The sequence below is a fragment of the Tenebrio molitor genome, chromosome 6 (genome assembly GCF_963966145.1).
Source record: "Tenebrio molitor chromosome 6, icTenMoli1.1, whole genome shotgun sequence".
Classification (NCBI taxonomy): domain Eukaryota; kingdom Metazoa; phylum Arthropoda; class Insecta; order Coleoptera; family Tenebrionidae; genus Tenebrio; species Tenebrio molitor.
Window position 1 is genome coordinate 12,673,027 of NC_091051.1, and position 21,148 is coordinate 12,694,174.

The 21,148-nt window shown below is 33.8% G+C and overlaps 3 protein-coding genes across 5 annotated transcripts in view; 2 read left to right on the plus strand and 1 right to left on the minus strand.

The window, feature by feature from the left end:
• Positions 1 to 20,842, minus strand: part of DAAM (disheveled-associated activator of morphogenesis-like protein) — a 57,903-nt gene extending 37,061 nt beyond the window's left edge. The window contains exon 1 of one of the 3 annotated variants that reach the window (XM_069050478.1): positions 20,515 to 20,842. The gene's annotated coding sequence lies outside the window, so the exon portion shown is untranslated. Of the gene's footprint in view, positions 1 to 2,811; positions 2,971 to 14,273; positions 14,442 to 20,514 lie in introns of those variants that run through there. The other 2 variants (XM_069050477.1, XM_069050476.1) reach the window with 2 other exon arrangements.
• On the plus strand, positions 7,309 to 8,890 carry LOC138133523 (sialin-like). Its single transcript, XM_069051466.1, has 3 exons — positions 7,309 to 7,400; positions 7,463 to 8,314; positions 8,365 to 8,890. The coding sequence occupies exons 1-3, from the start codon at positions 7,391 to 7,393 to the stop codon at positions 8,886 to 8,888; spliced, it is 1,386 nt and encodes a 461-aa protein (XP_068907567.1). The 5' UTR covers positions 7,309 to 7,390; the 3' UTR covers positions 8,889 to 8,890.
• On the plus strand, positions 11,532 to 13,451 carry LOC138133156 (vesicular glutamate transporter 1-like). Its single transcript, XM_069050956.1, has 3 exons — positions 11,532 to 11,567; positions 11,984 to 12,869; positions 13,357 to 13,451. Exons 1-3 carry the CDS (start codon positions 11,532 to 11,534, stop codon positions 13,449 to 13,451), a joined length of 1,017 nt encoding a protein of 338 aa, XP_068907057.1.
• Positions 20,843 to 21,148: the final 306 nt, after the last annotated feature.

Genomic DNA, 21,148 nt, shown 5'->3' on the forward strand with positions numbered 1-21,148 from the left:
GATTTAATTTAGTAATCAACGTAGGTATGTAATTTGGCTAAAAATGTCACAATGACATTTTCCTGTTCTGATTAATGAAATCAAAAATTAAATTCAAATGACAGTTGATGAATTTAATTTTTGATTTCATTAATCAGAACAGGAAAATGTCATTGTGACATTTTTAGCCAAATTACATACCTACGTGGATTATTAAATAAAATCACATTATAAATGGTATCAAGTGGTCAGCGTAATTAGTATTCTTGGTTGCGTACAAAATAAATTCAGAAATAAACCTTATGTGACTTGCCCTGTATTGTCGAATGATGACACTTATCAGAATTGTTTTTTATTTTTGACACTTTTGTTTCCTAAGAGATGGATTTCGCAAAAATATAGAATCACACAATCGAAATTTACTTTGTCCTATTTTATTTTGGTCAACGACTGTACATATTTCAAAATTTATGTGTTTTCAACAAAGCACTGATATTCGAGGCAACTCCATACAAGCCAAAAGACAAAGTACTAATATTTCATTTTAAGCTTATTTCTGGAGACATCAGGCTTTTCTATTGAATTTTCCACCTTCAGCCCATGTTCAGAACAGTTGTTTGCTCAATTTTATTGTGACAGCTCTCTGTTCAAGAGAAATTTGGAAACGTTTTCTAAATTTTTGGTTGTCTTATAAGTTTTTGCATCATTAATCAATTGTTTTTTTTTTGGATCACTGTACCCAACATGGATCAATCAACTTTATCAAGGGTTTCATCTTGCAAAATTTGAAAGCTTAGCTCTTCTCCATTTTGTCAAAAATTTTGAAAAATGTTTTGTTCTTCAGATTTTCAAAACTTCTACGGCCAATCTAACGCAACCCTTATTTGCTTTAGAATAATAATCACTTTTTTGCTCATATAAACCATAAGTTTAAGCGTAATAAATCTACTCACTAAATGATATGTCTTTTCTTTATTATTCCACTAAATAGGAGATAAGAAATAAATTACAATTGCTAACCAATAAGGTTAGAAAGAACCAGTCTTATCCACCGTCTTATTCTAAAAATAGAAAATGCAAATATTTTTATAGATAACTACCAAAATATCTAGCTGACGTTTAACAAGGAAGACTTTATTATCTTACAATAGGGGTGTAACAATTGTTTGTAATAAATAATATTAAATAATTGTGGAAGCAGAGTTTGACAAAACAAGTGGGAACTTTTCGACCTGTTTCATGTTTCATAAATTCGGTGGAGTTGACTAATTTGTAGAGAGAAGTGGAATTATTTTTGGTAATTGTTCACTTTAACTACTTCTGGAATTTTCGCGTTTTTTCTGGCTAGACAGCCTCAGGGCGTTTTCCTAAATCGTTTCCCACCATTCAAACCTTGTGCAAATGCCTTTTTTTTCTCTCTTGTTGTGTTTCAAAGTCGCGTCAAGGTCGCGCCAATATCTTAGTATAACTAAAGGGTACGGAAAATTCATTTGCACAAGGTTTGAGTGAAAATTCCAGAAGTAGTTTAAGTGAACAATGACCTTATTTTTAATCAACGGTATAATAAATAACAAAACCTAATTTTTTTATTGGATAAATTTTTCAATTTTACGAAAACTTTTTGCTTTGACAATTTTACGAATTGAATTTGGGAATTTTTATTCTGGTTAGGCCCGAGAGCTTTAGCTCGAGGGATTAACCTTTGAGTCTAAAGCAACAATATTTAAGCAAAAATTGGGAAATTTATCAGATATAAAACATTACGTCGTGTTATTTTTAGCAAGATGAATTCCAGAATACAAACTTTAACGTTAATATGTAATTTATTTATATGCAATACCTACAGTTATTAAAAACACAATTACATATTAAAAACAATTTGAGAATCTGACAGGAGTAGCATGCAATTTTAATCACTTTTGATAGATGACAGAGTAGTAGGACGTTTTTATCGAGATAAACATTTTTGATTGGATGAAAGCAAGCGCTCTGATTGGCTGAACACGCAGTACACGGACGTTTGATGTATGTGGGAACTGATCCTTGAAATCTCCTTAATTTTCGACCAAAATATTAAAGAAATGAGGTGTTTTGACTGGTCTTAAAAACTAAACAAAAATTATGAAAATTTTGTTGAAAAAATTTAAAACTTGGTATAATTTTGAAAGAGTTCGAAAATCAAATAAAATACATATGACTAAATTTTAGTTTTTTCTATATGTATTTTTAAAAGAGGCTGAAAATTGAATAAAATTTGTTAAAATGTGGATAAAACATTAATTAACCGTATGAAGAAGAATCTATTTTAATCTTTAAAAACTGGTAATTTTATTTAAAAATAAGCTATATATGTATTGAAATTTTTTTAAAATTGTTCTATACATTTTAATGTTACTTAAAAATGGTGGTATTTTGTTAAAAATATCAATTTATTCTATACATATAGGCGCTTACACATATTTATAGTATGTGATGAGTAGTGACATATTTTAATATAATAAAATCTTGCGTCACAGAGAAAATATTTGTAACTATTGCTTACGTAAAGATAAGTCTAATCCTAGGCAATAAATAATCTCAACGTTTCACACAAATTTATTATTTATTTCGGTGAAAGAATCGTGCCCCTTTTAACTTTTTAAAATGGACACCGGGCAGTGTCACTGACTGCAAAGAATTTTTCTTTAGGGACTGGGTCAATGCTAATAAAAATTGCATTACAAGTGGTACTTTCACTGATAACGAACTTCTTCCAGTCGAATTTCGCAACAACACCGACAACAAAAAATAAACCGCATTCTTCCAACGGAAGCTGATCAAAAAATCACTTACAAATTCGTCTCGAAGTTTTCCGAAATTATTTTCACAACGACACTATCACACTTTCACGTATTTGCCGTATTTTTACACTTTCTTCGTGTAACTTTGTAACTGCTTATCTACGATGTCAATTGTTAATAACGCTCGAGTAAGTCAAAACTTGTGGTTTTCCTAAACAATCTTTATCATCGTATTTGTTCAGCGTCTAAGCAAATATACAACATAACAAATAGTTCGTGTCACAGCTAGCATTTCCTATGCAAAACGCCGATAACTCTGTGATTCATTATCGTTCTATTTAACTTGCAAAAATTCGCATTTTGTAACGCTTGTTAAAACGTCAATTCACGGTTTTACTAGGAAAATTCAATGTCAGTACTGGCACAGATCAATAAGCGTGGAATGCAACTAACTGAAATCTTTTTGCGACTTTCTCCGCGTTTCAGCTAAAAAGTGCAAATCTTAACACTTGCTGAACAATCACATGACGATTTATCACGACCAATAAAAAGAAGAGTAGCTCATTTTTCAAAATTATGTCAACAGGCTAATTCGTGAAAAGTGGCACCTCGCAGCCAAATACGTACTGTAATTAGCATAAGAAGTAGACGCGGGCCGTTAATTAGTCATTTATTTAAAATATTATAGCTTTTCCGACTCCGGTAGCCCATTACTATTCGACTAATGTGTCGCTTATCGGGTCCCTAACTAGGTCCCGAGTTTCCTTAAAGATGTTCCACCTAGACAATAGAAATTGATGATGGAATTCCCGCGGAACTGGTCTTGATTGGAACATTATTGCTCAAGGGGTCAGCGCGACTACCAGACCTGAATTTAAACACAAAGCTCTCTCCATGTGTGACAAAGTGACACACAAATTGTTACACTAACGTCCTAAAATATTGTAATTTTCTCGATTTGTCGAGCCGCGCTCACAAAGACCGGACGTGCGCCGTCAAGTCCGCGGAAGCAGACCAATTTCCAATTATTATGCAAGAATAATCGCTCGTGTGTAATTTTAATCGGGCTGTCGTTAATAATAGAAACTCAGATCCGTGGTAGCAGCCACAAGGATACGATTATTCCAAAGAAACCGATACGACTGAGATTAGTAATCGTTCCGCTCGGTGAAATGGAGTTAACGTTTTGTTAAATTATTTATAAAGGAGCGATAATAAGAACAATGCCAAATGTTAACCGGATTAGCATTGAAAGCTCCTTATAGGTATTCTGGACGCTCGCAACCTTCACTCATATGCTCTGGTCCAGTTTAAGAAATTACCCTGAACGAGGCGATCATGTACTTGATTCTTCTGATTTTTCTCATAAAAGAGGCCGTCAAGAGTTAATTGCAAGCGACAAAGTGCCAGTCATATTTCATTATCGACGGGACAGAAGAGACGCGAAAGATGTAGAAATTGAAATATTTTATGAGCGTCTTTTATCGCTTTAGAAATTGTTGTAAGTTGCCTCAAGTTCGTGATCGAGCGAAAATATTAATTTATGTCAGAGTATAAAACACATTCTTTCTTTAAATCGACATTCCTTATTGCTTATCCTGTTTTCATTAAACTAAAATATTCCGACGTTCTCCACAAATTGCAAAAATTTTCAGCAGAAAAACGTTGGACAAATATTAATGGCTAATGTTTCCGTCCTGCTGCGAATGACATCTTGAAAATGTCGATTAATATTCAAAAACAACATCGTATCTTGTCTTGATTAATGCTTCACAAGTCGAAGGCGATACAAGGATCTCAGGTGTTTTGTGAACAACTCGACGAATATTTCAACAAAATTTTAAATTTCCGTCATTTCCATTGCAAGTGTTTTTTCCAGCTTTTAGCTTTCCTAAAGCTAAAAGGATCTGGACTGTTTTAATTTTTATATGTATTAGTAAATGCACAAGAGACAGCGCGTTTTATTATGAAATTTACATAATTTGATTTGCTCGGCTGCGCCTCGTCCAGAAAACTCAGACTCGGACGAAAAAGATGCACTTTTTGGCCTTGATACATAAATAACTATTTTAGTAAAGCAAATTTACTTTATTTCTTCCTTTATTTACTTTATGCCTTCTGCACATTTGAAATAGTATAACATGAGCGGAAATCAATTAGTGATTACCCTAGAGCAGAAACACGACGTGAGAGATATCAGACCGTCTGCATGTGGTGCTCTTAACCTTTACAAGAGATATATAAACAATGATTGACTTATCGGAGGAAACAATTTACAGTTAAAAGTAACAAGGATGTGGATGTTGCTTCCATTAACAATCCCATTGCAACTCAGGATAACAGTAAAAAGTAGCAGTTGCTCTATATTATTATTGGCGTTAAGATTACCACTGCAACGACTAAAAAAAAGAATATTTGACAACTACTCGAATATTTGAACAAATGCTCCAAATGGATTTTTTTCCAAGATAATGTAAATGAATTTGACTGTTCTTAAAGAGAAAGGGAGTTTTTTTTTAATATTCATTAGAATTTCTCTGTTAATTTGGGACAAAATAGTCTGATAAAAGAATGTATCAATTCGTTACCTCTCTAGTAAAAATGGTTTAAACTTACAATAACTGGGTTGAATGTAGAAACATTTTGGACCGTTTGATTTTCACTTTTACTTTGTCAAGTCAAAACTGCACTGTTGGAAACTGAGATAAATCGAAATGCACTGCGATTAGTATGAATATTAAAGGCACTTAAGAAGTATGACCCACGCCGTTCCCATAAGAATCCCATAATCAATGTCAAAGTGGTCTGTGTGGGATCAAATCCATTGTTGGACTCGTCTCGTCTAGACAATCAAAAGACATTGTTAGACTAACAATTCTATCACGGCTTGTAAATCAGATAATTACTTCGATACGGTATTTGTTTACAATCAAAATTCATTCAACAAGTACAATGCCATTTTACCTTCATTCAAGTTAAATGAAGCGTGTAAGTCTTCATAGTTTCGAAATCAACGCTGCAGCGCTTCTTCGACTCCACTATTGATCGATATGTGTGAATGCAGCCTGCACCAGACAATTTTTCTCTTGAAGAGGGGCGGAAACAATGCACCCTCCAGTTTACTGCAGCCAGACAAACCATGACTTTACAATAAACGCCAGAAACATGATAGTCTGTGGGGTCGGAATTACACGGTGGTCTCTCCAGACTCTCATGACCCTTGATAACGCCAAGACTTGAAAATTGATAATGATCCTCTGTTCTTTAATGTAATTGATTTAATTACTTCGATTCGTTTAATTGTAGAGAAACTTGTTTGAAGTAATTTCAGTGCATCAAGAGTAATTTCCAGGCAATTAATTGAAAGTTCTTTACTGCATGCTTTATTTTACCAGCAGCCACTACAAGCGCCCCTTTCGATGAATTAAAATTTTGAATATAAAAGCGTGATGACGCAGTTAAATGCATCGTAAAACTTTTAAAACAGCCAAGTGCAGTACCTACCATGTTCGGTCTCTGAATTAGAGCTTTTGATGAGTATACCTAGCCTGGAACACGTGTCAGTGGTTTATCAAAGATCTTGAGAAGGAATTAACGGATTTTCTAAATATGTAATTACATTGTATTTGGGATCAAATTTAACTGATCCCTTGTTTTAAAAACCGAAATCTTAACATGCCGTCGGTTACTCTTCGTCACCATGACAATGATGTCAATTTTTCACATCACTGTAGTTCAGATGACCGACAAAAATGTAAAAGATGATAGTTTTCTATTCTCCTTCCATTGGAATGAGGACCAAAAGGAAAACATACTTGGTAATTTTTACTCCCTTTGTACTTTGTGCAGAATTACCAGCAGAAGACTTGCTGAGATAGTTGGTCCACTTCTTTGGTGGGCTTCTTGAGAGTAATAACCGTATACTGAAATGACTACACTTTATTGGTTTCCAGAGCTTTAACGAGGTTTCTGCTGGGTGCATTGTTCCCATCTTTGCTACCAATGATAGCTGATTATCGTTATTATCACACATTTGCAAAAAATTACCGCACGCCTATGGAACGCTGTAAGTATCGCCAATGAGCCACTCCTACAATTTTGGAACCATGGTATAAGTAGTAATTATTGGTTTTCTACAAAAATAATGTTTAGCGTTAATCAAAATTCGCATAAATTGAAAAAAACCTGTTTTAATCAAATTACTTTCTACTTTTGCAACAATATCACCGCAACAGATCTTTTAATTCCGTTAATTCTAGTTCCCAGTAGTTATTCCAATTGGATATGCGATTAGTTATCTACAATTTTTAAAATGACTAAAATTTGTTGATAAAACATGTGTTTAAATAAGAGGTAATTCATTTTTTACAACAAATTCTTTAGGTCACACTTGGTCCTATTTACTACTAGTGCATTTTGTTAAGTCCACTGATAATTTGCAAGTTAACATTGACATTTAATGTATACAGGTACATTTTTTTATTTTCCCCAATTATCCTCATTACTTTCGAGATAAAACTATTACCGGTGTTAAATTTACTTACTTTATTGCAGTGTCGTCTACTTACAACGCATCGGAAAATGCATATAAAGACCTACTTTAAAAACAAAACTGTAATAACTAGCGAAAAATGGTACGTGGTGAGTACCCAAATCAAATTTTGATCTCGTAAAAAAACGTCAGGGTGTTATTACAATTGCAGAGATTTTGACATGCCGTCGAGTGTTACATCTAATGGTGAACAGTGAATTTATAATGAACACCATGTTAAAAGCAGTTTTCAACATTGCAATAGTGGCCATGGTAAAAAAGAAAGATCAACCCAACACATCACATCTGTTCTCTTGGAGCGAAGATCAAAAACAAGAAATTCTGGGTATCTTTTTTTGGGGTTTTGCACTCACCAAAATAGTTAGTGGAAGATTAGCTGAAATCATAGGTTCAAGAAAAGTGAGTGGTTATTCCATGGCGTTAGCTTCTTTGCTTACGATTTGTACACCAACGATTGCTTATTGGAACTATTACGTTTTGTTAATGTCAAGAGTAGTAGTGGGATTTTTGATAGGAGCCACTTGGCCAGCAGTGATGCCACTAGCATCAAAGTGGATACCACCTCAAGACCACTCGGTATTTATCTCATGTTTAGCATCCACTGCCATAGGAGCTGCTCTAGCTTACCATTTGCACGGTGTGCTAATAGATGCGTACGGATGGGCAAGTGTCTTTTACGTCACCGGAAGCATGGGTCTACTATGGTCGCTCGTTTGGTTTTACCTAGTTTACGATTCTCCCAACCAACATCCCAGAATTTCGCAACGAGAAAAACAGACAATCGAGAGTGAAATCGAAGTTAACAACGCAAAACCAAAACAATTTAATCAGATTCCTTGGAAGCAGATAGCGAAGAGTGGACCTGTCTGGGCTATTACTGCTGGTCAGGTCGCAACGTTTTTAGGTTACACGACTTGCTTAAATGAGATGCCTTCGTACCTGGACCAAGTACTTCACCTAAACATAAAACAGAATGGATTTTTTTCGGGATTGCCGTACTGGGGTTTGAGAAATCGTGATTATTTGTATCGTAAACTTGTAAACTCTTTTCAGGGGGTTACTGTGCGTCATTGGGTTCTGGATATATAGCAGACTGGTTGATAAAGTCTGGAAAGTTGTCCACCACAACTGTTAGAAAAATTTTCGAATCTGTGGCGCTGCTGATACCGACCATGTCAATGCTGACATTAGCGTTATGGGGTGACATACCTCTAATCGCATTTATAGCATTCACAACAAGCTTGACAACAAATGCAATCAGCACCGCTGGTCACGCTGCAAACATCTTGGACATTTCGCCCAATTACGCTGGTACCATTTGTGGTATAGTGAATACGTTCTCAGCATTCGCTGTCTATTTGTCGACCAGGCTAGTAGCCATGCTACTCAGAAATGGTCAAAGCTTTCAAGAATGGCGCCATCTTTTTTGGACTTTGTTTTCTACGTACTTGTCTGCAAGTATCATTTATCTGATCTGGTGTTCCAGTAAAGTGCAACCGTGGGACTCAGAAAAACGAGAAGAGAACGTGCCGCATAGTATCGACATGCACTTGCTCGGTAAAAAAGAAAATGCTTAAAATAAAAACATATATCGGTTGATTTAAAACTCAAACAATTGATTCTTTCGTTGACATTATTTTTACAGTATTAAATAATTAGAAAAAAAAAATATCTGTGCTAGAAGAGCAGAGTACTTGGGGTCTTTGAATCAGAAATTTTAACTTTTATTCAAATATAAACAAAAACTTGCTCTTTTGATATGAACTTTTACATTTTTGGCCTTAATCTAATAGAGTTAATGTGAAAACAGAATTTTTGACAATTCTTGACTATACACCGTTTACGTTAGATTGAGCATTGCTAAATTCGCATTATGTTGGTTCCCTGCATGTCACTATTTTAAGACATAATCACATAGCCAAAAAATAAAATTATTTGACCTTGAAATACCCAATCCATCCTGAATTTACTTTACCTTATTGTGTAACTGTTACAAAATAAATGTATCGTCACATAATTGGTGATAGAATAATTTTAAAATGCAAATTGTCAACACTTTCTACGTATGTAAATTTCGGTTTTAAAAGATAAAAATCCAATTTTTTTTAAATACATACAGGCTAATTCACGTAGCCCGTTCATTAGAAACTTTCTGATTTCCCCAAATCATATTAATATGAAAATTGGTAGTTGACTATAATCGACTACTCCAAGTTCAAATGAAATATTTTCAAAATGGTGGCACTTCCGGAAATACCGGAAATCGACGCCATCTTTATTTTTTTAAATGGAAAGACCTCATTTTGACTTTACATTTCGATTCTACGTTAACTTTTGAGTTTGGAACATCTTTTTGTCAACACTTATCTGTCATCGTTTTTGACCATGTCATCTTTTTTGCAAAAAAGCGAGGTTGCAGGGCTTCATTAACACATTTATAACTCTTGAACCATCTGAAATAAATAATTGATTTTTTTTTTGAGTTGAATTCCTAAATACCGGGCCGATCTTTTCCGCGATTAGTGAATTTTTTTTTTATGTTTCATACGCCTACTGAAATTTTTCAAAATTGCTAATCAAAAAATGTCAAAAACCTCATTTTTTTAAATGGCAACCACCATTTGTGACACTAGACATAAATGTAAAATTTAATTATAAAGCTTACTTTTATTAACATTGTGTATGCCTATTCCCAGCCGTTTTGGCGTAATTTCGATTTTTTGAGTAAAATATTCTTTTTTTATCAAACAATTGTTTTATTTGAATTTTTATTCAAAAGTCACATGCAATAAACAGTAGATCTCGTAACAACGAGATAATAAAAAATAAGCAAATTAACAAAAAAATATTTTCAATGAAATCATTTACATTCAAATATTTTTTTTGTTAATTTGCTTATTTTTTATTGTTTTATTGTTATCTAATATTTATTGCAATGCTATTTTTGAATAAAATTTCAAATAAAACAATTGCTTATAAAAAAAATATTTTATTCAAAAAATTTAAATTACGCCTAAACGGCTGCAAATACGCATACATAATGTTAATAAAAGTGGCCTTAAATTTATATCTAGTATCAGAAACGGTAGTTGAATTGACAGTAAAATAACTCACGAAATTTCGTGGCCGTAACTGTACTATTTTCTCTACGTAGAATTTAGTGATTTTTATGTCAACCAATCTCTCGCTGAACAAACTATACATATATGCATTTTGTGATTGTAATAAGTAGATTCATGATAAATTCTCTTATCAACATTAGCACATTCATTTTGTTTTGCATTAACCAAAATCCTCAGTATTAAATGGTTTGGTTTACGAAGAGTTTTGGTGTTGTTGCATCTGCCAAATTGACTGAATTTTAGAATTACTAAGCTATTTTAAGTTTAACGGATTTAATATAAAAGTTAGTTGACTAGCAGTTGAGCTTCCGAGAGCTAAGCGAAGCTATGTAATAGCTTCTCATCAACTGTCAATAATCACGATATGCTTGGTATCTACTGAAATAGGAGTGGCTATTTCTGGATATTTTTTATTTTTAATTAATACACGATTCTTCCCAACCATAAAAATCTCTCACAAAAAATGACAAGATTTGAAAAGAAACTAAAAAGACATATTGATATATTGATACTCAAGTTTTATGAAATATTTTAGAAACAAATCTTTACTTATTTATTGTATTCCACATTGGTACATAGTATCACATCAAATATTTTTATAATTTGATAGATTGATGTTGTTTACAGCTTGACAGGGTTTAAATTTTACTTGGGTACCTAATAAATAATTTTAAATATAGTCGTTTTCAGTGACATCCGTGCTGTCACTATGACAGTATGTTGGCATTACTTGCTATTTCGGTTTAGTAATTTTGAATTTCCTAATTTGGCAATTTAGCTTGACGCGGCAAATTGACAAATTCAAATTATTTTCTATAAATTTAAACAAATCACAGAAAAGATGTAGTCTGATTTGGATTCCGAGGATGTCCTAGTTTAACCGTATTTTACACCATGTTGAAAACTGAATTTTATTATTTGTTGTTGATGTTTGACGAAATAGCTATTTTCTTTTACCATAACCTCAATTTCTTGTTTGACATTTTTTTAACTAGGATTTGTTTATACTCTGAATCCTGGTTATGAATTTGTATGTACAATCTGCACCAACATATTAAAAATGACATTGACAGCACGGATGTCGTTGAAAACGACTATATGTATGTAGATAGTAATAACTTCGATACGTTTAAAGTAAGTTCAGTCGTTGAAAAATTAACCAAGTCGACAACATGTGTACAATATTTTTAAAATGGAAAAAAGGGCTGTTAGGTTTGTAACTTATACAATATATTTTTGGACGTTACTGTTTTTTTCATATTATTAGAATCAAACCCAAAAGTAATCTGTTCCACAAATCAATTTTTGACACTTTAGCCAAATATAATGTTTTTTTTCTATAGCAGATGTTAAAGTGTGCTTTTATCTATTCAAATCAAAAGCAAAGTGCTACTTTAACAGCAAGGGTAGATAAAGTCATTTATTTTTTTTTATTATTCTCGAGCGTGATTACTAATTAGCGTCTCAACTGACGTCTCTACACTAAAAACGCTCTCGAAGATAAAATACAATTTTATCGTCTTGTATAATAAATCTATTGTTTATTTCAGTACTATTTAACCAATACATCTAATGTTGCAGAAATTCTTTCGTGCCGTCGAATTCTATATGTGATGGTTGCAAGTTGTTTTATTTTAAACGCTTTGTTAAAAACTGTTATCAACAGTGCAATCGTTGCAATGATCAACAAGAAAAATCAAACTGATGCGAATTTGTTCGACTGGACCGAATCTGAGAAACAGAACATTTTGGGAATATTTTTTTGGGGATTTGCTCTCACTAAAATTCCAAGTGGAAGATTAGCGGAGGTAATTGGTTCACGACGAGTTTCTGGATATTCAATGATGTTAGCTTCGTTATTAACACTTTTGACACCAATATTAGCCTACTGGAATTATTATGCTTTGTTGACATCAAGAGTTTTGATGGGTTTTTTACTAGGTGCTAGCTGGCCGGCTATTATGCCTTTAGCAGCCAAGTGGGTACCACCTGAAGAACAGTCTATGTTTATGACAACTTTAGCAAGCAGTGCAATAGGAATATCACTCGCGTCTCATATAAGTGGTATCCTTATTCCTAAATTTGGCTGGCAGAGTGTTTTTTATATCACTGGATCCATGTCATTATTTTGGTCACTGATTTGGTTTTACTTAATATATGATTCCCCCCAACAACATCCCAGAATTTCACATAAAGAAAAGCAACTTCTTGAAAATACGACAAGAAAAAATGTTAATGCACACCTTAAGAAAAAGTTTGGTGAGATTCCTTGGAAAGAAATACTCACATCTAAGCCAGTGTATGCAATCGTTTTCGCACAAATTTCAAACTTTGTTGCTACCATGATTATATTGACACAGTTACCTTCTTATTTAGACCAAGTATTTCAATACAACATGAAAGAAATCGGACTATTTTCTGGTCTACCTACCTGGGGTAAAATTAACACCACTGATATGTACATATTTGTTTACGTGATTTGAATTTTCAGGATGTTACTTCTCAGGATTATTTTGTGCGTACTGGGCAGATCGTTTATTAAAAACTCATAAACTGTCTACAACTGCTGTGAGAAGAATTTTCGGAGGTATTCCATTAGTAGTTCCGGCAATCTGCATGATGATTGTAGCCTTGTGGGGCAACATAGCTTCACTTGTAATAATATCTTTTTTTATAACGATAACAGCAAGCGGATCAGCTTCGGCCGGACATTGCGCAAATATTATAGACATATCTCCAAATTTTGCTGGTACTATTTGCGGACTGGTAAATGGACTTGGAGCATTTGGAGTTTATTTTGCAACGCAGTTGGTAGCAGTATTACTCAGGAGCCGTCATGATTTTGAAACCTGGCGCTATCTTTTTTGGGTTTTGTTCGGTATACTAAGTTGTGGATCTACTGTCTATTTGTTGCTATGTTCAGGAAAGCTGCAAAGTTGGGATTCTGCCAAGAGCAAGGACAACATTGTACAACAAGAAACAGAAATGCTTGCTTGTAAGAGTAACAATATTTTCTAAAATATTATCGTTCTCACAAACAACAGATACAGTTGGTTGCAAAAAAATCGGGAAACGAAAAATTTTCTAATGTAAATTTGATTTTGTCCATTTGTCAATTAATTGTCTACTTGACAATACCTATCAAATAATTTAAAAAAATGTCATTGAATTTTGACGTTAATTCTAACCTATCTCTCTTAAGAAGGTTTCACACTATGGAAAAATTGTAAAAATGTGTCAATTTTATTCTGACAGTTCTGTTTTTTTTTTCAACCAACTGTACTTACGATACTGTAGGTGCTTCTTCTTCAGAAGCACATTAACTTGTGAATGTCGACGTTAACAAAAATTCCTTCTTCAATTTGGCGTCAGTTGCATTTTAAAATTTATCGTATCGAAAACACTATTTGTCCCAACCCTTTGCAAATTGTTTTATTAACAAAGTTTCATGTGAAATGCAGAGTCGACAATATAAATTTGTTCGTCAACATTTTTTTATCCTGGGATTTTCTTTCAAGCTTCTTAATCGGACTTGTCTAATGTAAATATTTAAGGTCTTATTTAATATCTATTATCTATGCACTTTTTATTTTGACATTCTATGTCAATTGCAATTGATAGCGAATTATATTACATATCCTAAATTACATTTTCAAAAAATGATAACAATATGTTCAGCAGATAATATTTTAAAGAAGTATCAGCTGTCAACTGATAACGTATTTTAAGAATGTTTTTCTATTAAACTTTACGACATAAAAACATATTTTATATTATCTACCCAAACATTTCTTGTGGCGGTACCCTTAGTACAAATAGGGATAAAAAACGTGTATTCACCTGGAATGACTGCAACTTAATCCATCTCTGCTGTACCCAAACTCACTGAAAAAACTCCGTAAACATTCAAGAACCGTCAAGAATCAAGTCAACCGACCGGTCATTCAGATTGTCACATGTTCACTAAGTTTTCCCAGCCGACTTGATGCTGTACGTTTAAAGGTACACACAACACGCATGCACATCTGTGCGTATATGTACACTATTCCCTCGATCCTCGAGCAACCCTCTCGCCCCTCCTAAACCCCATAGACCACACGGTCCAACTTATGGAAATTTGGAAGAACCCACCGCATCATTTTTTCCTCGATTTTTATGCAAATCACCGCCATAACAATTCATCCACGAGTCACAATGGGGGAAAACTACCATTTCGCAATGCTACCCACGTAATGATTATCGATAACCGTAATCGTCCCAATTTGGGCTAAAACGAAAGTGTAATGTGATTATTAACATTGCGGTCGGCCTGTTTATTGTCTGCTTAGTGCAAAAGAAAATTTCGCAATTAACATTTTTCTTGTGCTGGTAATCATGACTTGGCGGGCTTTTGAAAGAGCGCGCTTTTGCCGGATCATTTATTTTAATAAGGATTAATATAGTTTGATTCAAGGAAGCACTAGAGCTCTTTGAAATCGTGTGTAAATACTCTGTCTTCCCGGCATCGCGGGTCTGACTCTTCAGCACCGGAGCAAATTCGGCTTTCGTCGAGCATTGTCAGAGAGTCGATGATTTCGCATCTTTTAACGACGTCTCTGGCGAACATATGTGGGAATATGGTACGCCAAAAAGTAAAAGACATGTGCATTCTGTTTTAGGGTGGCTCACTGTGAACAGCTGCCTTCGCAGGCAGTGTGCCATGGCACGCGTCAGGGCTGTACACGCATCGCACCGGAGAAATTCCATTCGCTTTTTAACCCAACGCATACCATCAAAACATCAAGGGGTGCGACTCGAAAGTCATGTCCGAGCTTGATTCGGCCCTCGCTGACCGTCACGTGACGTGGAAGCACAGCACTCTTGACACAATTCGAAACGTTATAAATTATGGAAATTAATGTATTGTGTTGTGGACTCCCGTGGGCTAATCAAGTTGGGCGACGCAGGCAACCCTGAATAATATACGAGCCCTTCGATTTTAAATTACCTCCCGATTGTAGTCGGTAATATCATGTTTCCTGTATTAAAGACTCTTGTCCAACACAATGCAACATGTAATTTGTGAGTGCGGCGGTGGGGGTAGACGAAGAATTCAGTTGTTATGGTTATCTTCTTAACAAAGTTGCGTAACTTTCTATTCTTGCTCCATGAAAATAAACACAGATTTAAATGCTAATTCACTCATTTTGTGGTTACTTTCTGGCATAAAAACTAACCAACGAAACGCATATGTTGTGGACTATTTTAGGTACTTCAGTCAACGTTACTCTATAAACTGGCGTTCAAATCAAATATTTTTAACAGCTGGTATAAACGATTGGTGCATTTTACTGACTCGTGGCATAATTGTAAATGACGGCTTTCGGCAAATTACCATTGAAGATGTTTATGTGCAATGTTTATACCTACTTATTAGGATTTTTCCTGTCGAACGTCTGTTCTTTCAATTTGTTCAAGAAAATAATTCATCGCTTAATTGCCAACCGTGATGGGCTTACATTAATTTATTGCAGTTTGCAGACAGTGGACTATGTTTTAATAATCATTTTTGCCGCATCCTTGGGCCAGACAAAAGCACCGATTAAATGCATATTGCAACTACTCGATCATAAACAATTTGTGTGAGCGTTGACATTTTTGTGCTATTTTTAGCAGAGTCGTACAGGCTAAATTCACTGATCTTGCTTTGAAAAAGAGCTTTTCTACAAACAAAGAGATTTAATAAAATATTACGGCTAAAAATATCTGCCATACCTGACGCTTCTAAATTATGTAAAAGTAGGATGGAAACAATTTTTCAGTAAGTGGAAATCATAAATATTTAACATGCTTCTAAATAAATTAAAACATAATAACTCTTCTTGACAAATAGTTTGGAGCTTCCTTGTTTACAATATTGATTAAGTAAAAATATTACGTAAAAGCTAAAAACAAAATACATATTATGCTAAGTTAATATTAGTTAAGAGCTTAAGAAATTTATAAATATTTTAGATAAACAAAATATATACAGTGCATGCCAAGATCTTCGCAACTCATGAAAAAAAATATTTATTGATCTGCCAAAAAATGTTCTAAGGCAACCGGCTGCTTGTCTAAAGACCACTGACGAAAGACAAAAAATATTACTGACAAGAGTTATCATGTGACTTCCGGTATACCAACCTCAAATTTAATATTTAAAAAATCCTATAAAGATCGAAAAGAGTTGGTTCTGATAAGATTTTATCCCTATGTGAAAATTTTAAACAAAAAAAAATTGAAGAAATGGTGCACAAAGGTTGTCACTTGTCACCTTACGTAGTATGACATTTCGAAAATTGGTTCCAAAATAAGATGTTTAAAGCTGAAAATCACATTTACTCTGTGATACATTTTCTGCTCGGAAATCCAATTTCGAAATTTTAATTTTTCTGTCAGGTGAATTATTGTTTTATTGAATTTTGTTCTGACAATTTACAGTTAAGTATAAAATCTCATTAGCATCTATTTTTTCCTATAAAATTTTACAATGTCTTCAACATAAATCCATTTTTTGGCATATGCAAGACAGGTCAGGTCATATGTTTAATCATTAGACGAGCAGTGAAGATTGCCATAGTAGGGTGTTTGATTCTCTCATGGGCTGTGACCTTGGAAATATCTGCGCGAAGGAGGAGCTATAAACCAGTGAAAAATCTGTAAATGAAAACTGAAAACGTCGACTACTTTACTACTTTAATGATGATATCACCTACTTGAGACCGATATTCGTCGTATGCGCAGATATGACTCATAGCCCATGAGAAAATTCAAGACCTCTAACATGTTTGTAAAATTTGGGTTAAAACCGTATAACATAATTCTTCTTCATTCTCTAGTTTCACGCTATTTCGAAAATATGATTCCAAAATGAAGGATTTGTGTTCAATCCTTGACAGGTTTTAAGATATAAAAAATAAACAACTTCGAACAACTTATCACTTAAAAATTTATCAACAGTAAAATTATGAAAGCTCAACTTTTGTCGGAAACATTTTAATTTTTGTGAGCGTTGGTTACTTGGAATTAAACGAGAATAAATGGTTGAAAAGACCCGAGCGCTTTGGGGCGAGGATTCTTTATAAAAAATTTGTTCAAGCTTAATTAGCTTCCAGCAATAAATGCGAATATAAAGTTAAATTAAAATCTCGCCAGATAAGAGTTGAACCCGAATAATCTCCGGTTGGAGAATTAACCGAATACATTATAAATCAGCTGAAAATAAATGTAAGGAATATTTTGTAACTTTCTACTGGTGCATGTGCTCTTGTTTCTTTTTAATTGGTTAATATTACATGAAGTTAAATCTCTATTAAAGACATGCGGAAAAAAATTCAATCAAGTTCTTTATTGATCACTGTGAACCTCATTCTTTCATTAATTCTAAATCAATGAGGGTGGTTCAGTATTTCGAAGAACGAAAAAAACGTTATCAACGGATTATCATTTATTGACATGTGAATCAGACGAAATTTGGAAGACGTAAGAATAATTAGATGATCGATTACTGTTCAGCAAAGCTTGTCTCTTTTCAAAGGTGGATAAAATGGAATTCCGATGTAACAAAATATCTCTGCAAACATTTCCCGGACTATATGCAGCAGTGATTGATAAGTGATAACGAGTATAAATGAGTAGCTCGAGGCACGAACGAAAGATTTTTTTCAACCCGCTTATTCACATCTACCCTTCCCTTCCCCCAATCATTTTCCTGACAACTCTGATGAAGGGAATAAATAGATGACACGAGATACAAAAAATAGGATTTTTTTTCTAACGGCACCCCAAATGAATTAGTGTTTTAGATGACTATGTAGAAAAATGAAACGATGAACCACCGTAGTAGTATTTTTACATCAATGTTTTCTATTTGCAAGATCTTGAAATCCTGTAATAGGTATACATTTCACGATGATTCGATATACTATAACGTCTTCGATGTCAATGAAAACTGAAACCACAAATAGAATGAGCATTTAACATGAAAATTTCTTATACTTATATCACGCGATACTTATCAAGAAGAATTAAGATCACCTTAGCCAACACAGAAGAGATATCGTAAATTATATCACTTTCAACATCTTTAAATCATTCACTGACATATTTACTTGAAACTGTATGAAATAACAATTCCTTGTTCTGAAGGAACTAATAAAGCAGCATTGATGACGAGTGTGTTAGATTTTACAAAACATTTTGTCCAAACAGATTTACAACACATCAGAGAATATTCGTTTAAAAAAGTTTTTAGACAAACTATATTAATGAAAATGCTTAACAACTGACAATAAGTTTATATTGTTTATACAGGGTCATTATAAATTATTGTAGTCGAAGCAAGTCATGCCCATGTTATGAATTTTTTACAACTTTATACAAACATAACTCTAATGTGGCGTGAACTGTCAATAGTGTGTCAATTGTGTGAACAGTGTGTATTCACTTATTCCCATAATTTTGTTCATTTTCATATGGAGCGGCAACCATAAATATTACATTCAGTTTTCACGCCAACTTGGGCTACAATCATTTATACAGGGTCATTATAAGTGATTGTCCCATCGCAGTTGGCGTTGAAAACCCACACAAATTTGGGATATGCCGCTAGCTTCGCAACGTTAGATAAACTAGTAGACAAATTTACACTACCGCCAGCAGCGCTACCTATAGGCGATGCTAGTCTCACTCATGTTATAAAGCTTGCGGCACATTCAACTACGTCACCAATGCCTACTGCGATGAGACAATCATTTATAATGACCCGGTAGTAACCCTGTATAGCAGTACATGAATATGGTGATTCGGTTGTAGTCATCGAAAAATTGTTTTCCATAATTTCATAATAAAAATAATAAAAATGGTATTAAATAGAACGAACGTTTTACACAATGTACAGATGTTTGTTCAAAGTCACCGAAGAATATTGTTTATTTTAATACAAATTGATACTTTTTATTTATATTACAAGTGATTCCCCAATCTACAATAAATTCTTTACTGTTTGAGCAACTGTACAAATAAAATTAACGCAACAAAAAGTAATAAAAGTTCTGATAAAAAGCGAAACCTTTATAGCAAAAACCTGCCACTAAATTTGACAGTTATTACTTTAGACCCACATTTAAAAAGTAACCTCCACCCTAATCTCCCTCTATCATCTAAATAACGTAAATATTTGCGTTGAGGGAGTTGACATACTCTTTACACATCATATCGGATTTTTAAAGGGTGCCTCGGTCTGCTGCTATTAAATAAGTTAAAAGGAAAATTTTTAATCGATCATTTTTAGCACACATTTACAATCTCTGCTCTAAACCGAAGATTTCAAAATAAAATAAAAATTCATAACTGATAAATTATAAATCGATCTTGGACAAAAAGATTATTACAGCATCATTTTAAAATCCCAGAATTCATTTTTTAATTGTTAGTTGTAATAAACTTCTGAAATCGTCTTTTTCAATTTTTTTTTATTAAAATTTTGCACGCCTTTATTTATTTCAAACATAAATTTATGAGCGCATAATTTATTAATAAATTAATTAAAATGCATATGCATGCAAGTTACTTTGTATGCACATTACTAAATATTTGTTTCCCTTGTCAACTAACATCCACTGAAAATAGATAAGTGATTCATAAGGGACAAATTTTCGCCTCACGTTAATGAATTTAAACGAAGTCCAAAATAGACGTAACATAATTTTACCGTACGCTTACTACTTAATGTGAGTTATTTATTACCACTAGTACGTCCAAGAATGGTGACTTAAATGAACGTAATTCAAAAATATGAACATTTATTTTTGTATAAACAAAGAAAAATTATCTGCAACAAATCTACCAATCTGTGTTGTAATTTTCTAAATGTACTGTTATCTGCATATGTATTATATTAATGCGTGTGCAGCAATTTACTCTGGATATAAAAAATGAACATACTTATTGATTGTGATTCTACCTATACTTCAACAAGTACATATTCAAAGATAAAAAAAAAAATTGCACGGGAAAAAATCATTTTTGCTTATACTGGAAAGCATTCTGTTGTACTCACCCTTGGAGTTTCCGGTGACAAAAGCACAGAATGAATGATGACGAACAAATACGTCTAATTTCAGTCTAATCTATATCACAAATGCATATCAAATCCTCGCACCTGTATTGCAACTTTTCAAAATTAATCGAATAATACCGCCTCCGGTCGTTGCACTACGGCAAAACATTTTTGGCCGGGTCCGGTGCAATCAAACTTTGCCATTCCACCACAGTCCTCCCCCTCATCTGGACCACCAATAACCACCCTTTCATTTTAAACCGTCATAACCCTTACCGTCTACTCGAACAACTTCACCCGACCCCATCTCATCTCTTTCGACGGTATCGTTTCCGAACAATGTGTTTTCAGTGAATCTCCTGAAAAAAGCGCACGAAAACTGTAGTGGAATTGTCGCAGTTTGGTTTTCAGCGCAGGCCCGGACTACTCCAGGCCGTTCGCGCACGTCTAAATCGATTTTAACTGAAACGAGAGAAGATTACATCTCGTGCCGCCAGTGAAAGAAGCGCAGGAGGTGTTGTTGGGACTGAAATGTAACAACATAGCTGAAGCCCCGCACGTCTCATTTGTTTTGATACGTTTCAGGAGGTTAACGGTTTCGACTGTCGGTTTATTCTTGATTAGACCAGGTTAG

What these genes read in the sequence shown, in the direction of transcription:
- LOC138133523 (XM_069051466.1), top strand. An exon ending in TTCGGGATTGCCGTACTGGG is followed by an intron (nt 8,315 to 8,364) that starts GTTTGAGAAATC and finishes AACTCTTTTCAG; the next exon opens with GGGGTTACTGTGCGTCATTG.
- LOC138133156 (XM_069050956.1), top strand. Translation starts at nt 11,532, where the DNA reads ATGTATGTAGATAGTAATAACTTCGATACGTTTAAA. An exon ending in ATAACTTCGATACGTTTAAA is followed by an intron (nt 11,568 to 11,983) that starts GTAAGTTCAGTC and finishes TGTTTATTTCAG; the next exon opens with TACTATTTAACCAATACATC. An exon ending in TTCTGGTCTACCTACCTGGG is followed by an intron (nt 12,870 to 13,356) that starts GTAAAATTAACA and finishes TGCTATGTTCAG; the next exon opens with GAAAGCTGCAAAGTTGGGAT.